The sequence below is a fragment of the Monoraphidium neglectum genome, assembly GCF_000611645.1.
Source record: "Monoraphidium neglectum strain SAG 48.87 unplaced genomic scaffold scaffold06543, whole genome shotgun sequence".
NCBI lineage: Eukaryota > Viridiplantae > Chlorophyta > Chlorophyceae > Sphaeropleales > Selenastraceae > Monoraphidium > Monoraphidium neglectum.
The window spans coordinates 1-1,827 of record NW_014007101.1 but is presented as its reverse complement, the minus strand read 5'-3'; the positions used below and the strand labels follow the sequence as shown (position 1 = coordinate 1,827).

Sequence of the window (1,827 nt, the reverse complement as noted above, 5' to 3'; positions counted from 1 at the left end):
AACTTCAATGATGAGGCGCGCGGGGGCTGGCAATTGCATGCGCGGCGAGGGTTCTTGGGTGGCTCGTGTGTGTTTGTTAGTGCGCGTGTGTTTGTGCGTGTGTGTGTGTGCGGTTGTGTGTGTTTGGTTGTGTGTGTGTCAGGTTGTGTGTAAGCGTATGAGTGTGTGTGTGTGCTTGTGCGCATTTGTATGAGTGTGTGTGTGTTTGTGCGTGTGTGCGTCCCCCTTTGCCCAGCCCCTTCACCCCCCTCTGATGCACCTCTCCTACACCACCCCCGCGCAAACCCCCGCGCCACGACACCCTCCCCACAACCCCCTCAACTCCAACCCCGTCCCCGCCAACCCTTGCCCCCCCCCCTTTTGTCCTCCCTAACCACCGCGCAGGTGACAGCGGCGATGCGTCTGGCTGACGGCGTGCTGCTGGTGGTGGATGCGCTGGAGGGGGTGGTGGCGGTGGCGGAGCGCGCGGCGCGGCAGGCGGTGGCGGAGGGGCTGGCGGTGACCCTGCTCATCAGCAAGGTGCGTGATTGGGTGGGATTGAGGTTTTGAGGTTTTGAGATTGTGTGTGTGTGTGTGTGTGTGTGTGTGTTTGCATGTTGTATGTGAGGTGTGTGTGTGTGCGTGCATGTTTGAGTGTGGTGTGTTTACGCGTGAGCGTCAACGTGTGCGCGGGTGCTAGGTGGTGGGGGCCGACGGGTGGGGTCCGCTGGGGTTTGGTGCGACACTCGCATCCGCGATCACGCATGCAGCCCGCACCCTGTCGACTCCAGAGCCATGCGGTTTGACCTCGCGTTCGACCACCCCCTCCACCCCCACCCACCCCAAACACACACACACACACATTCAACACACACACACACATTCACACACATTCACAAAACTCTAAAACACAAAACTCACACACACAACACTCACACAACACACACACCACACACACACAACACACACACACACACCAGGTCGACCGCCTCATCCTGGAGCTGAAGCTTCCTCCTGCTGACGCGTACTACAAGCTAAAGCACACCATAGAGGAGATCAACAAAGTGCTCTACGAGGCCGCGGGTGAGAGGGGCTTGCTGGGGCCTGATGTGATTGGGTGTGTGTGGGAGGGGGGATGAGGGGGGCGGAATGTGATGTGTGGGAGAAGGGAACCCGGGGGGACATGTGCTGTGGGAGCCTGTCGCACTTTCTCTCGTAATGCCGCGGGTGAGGGGTGTTTCAGGGAAAAGGTGGAGGGCGGGGCGAGAGACGCCGGGGCGCGGCGGGCGCTCCGCCGGTCTTCGTGTCGCCCGTGGTGGCTTCTCTTAGCACACCCAACCTGGGGACGTGCGCCCTCTACACACCCTTCACAGCCCGCTCCCTGCCCACACTCACTTTTACAAACGCACATGCGACCTTCTTTCTAACAACACACACCGACACACACACACACACACTGAAACAATCACACACGCGCCCCCCTCCCAGGCGTCCTTCCCGGCAGTGACGAGGCGGCGGCCCTGACGCTGGACCCCCTCAAGGGCAACGTGGCCTTCAGCGCAGCACAGTACGGCTGGAGCTTCACACTCGACAGCTTCGCAGGTGGGTTTTGTGAGTGTGTGCGTGTGCGTGTGTGTGCGTGCGTGTGTGTGTGTGTGTGTGTGCGTGTGTGTGTGTGTGTGTGTGTGCGTGCGTGTGTGCGTGCGTGCGTGTGTGTGTGTGTGTGTGTGTGTGTGGAAACGTGTGAGGGGGGATATGTGAGCGTGGGCGGGAGGGGGGCCGGACCGCGTGGGGCTGGGGCCGGACGAGGAAGCGTGGGGTCGTGGCGGCACGCGGGGGCGGGGGCGT

General features: G+C 61.5%; 1 protein-coding gene across 1 annotated transcript; it reads left to right on the top strand.

Annotated features, from left to right (window-relative positions):
* Positions 1-396: 396 nt before the first annotated feature.
* Positions 397-1,062, top strand: MNEG_16581 (elongation factor EF-Tu-like protein; the record flags this gene model as incomplete). Its single annotated transcript, XM_014034949.1, has 2 exons — positions 397-519; positions 960-1,062. Coding segments are annotated over 2 exons (226 nt in total), but the record flags the coding sequence as incomplete, so codon positions are not given.
* Between the last annotated feature and the right edge of the window lie 765 nt (positions 1,063-1,827).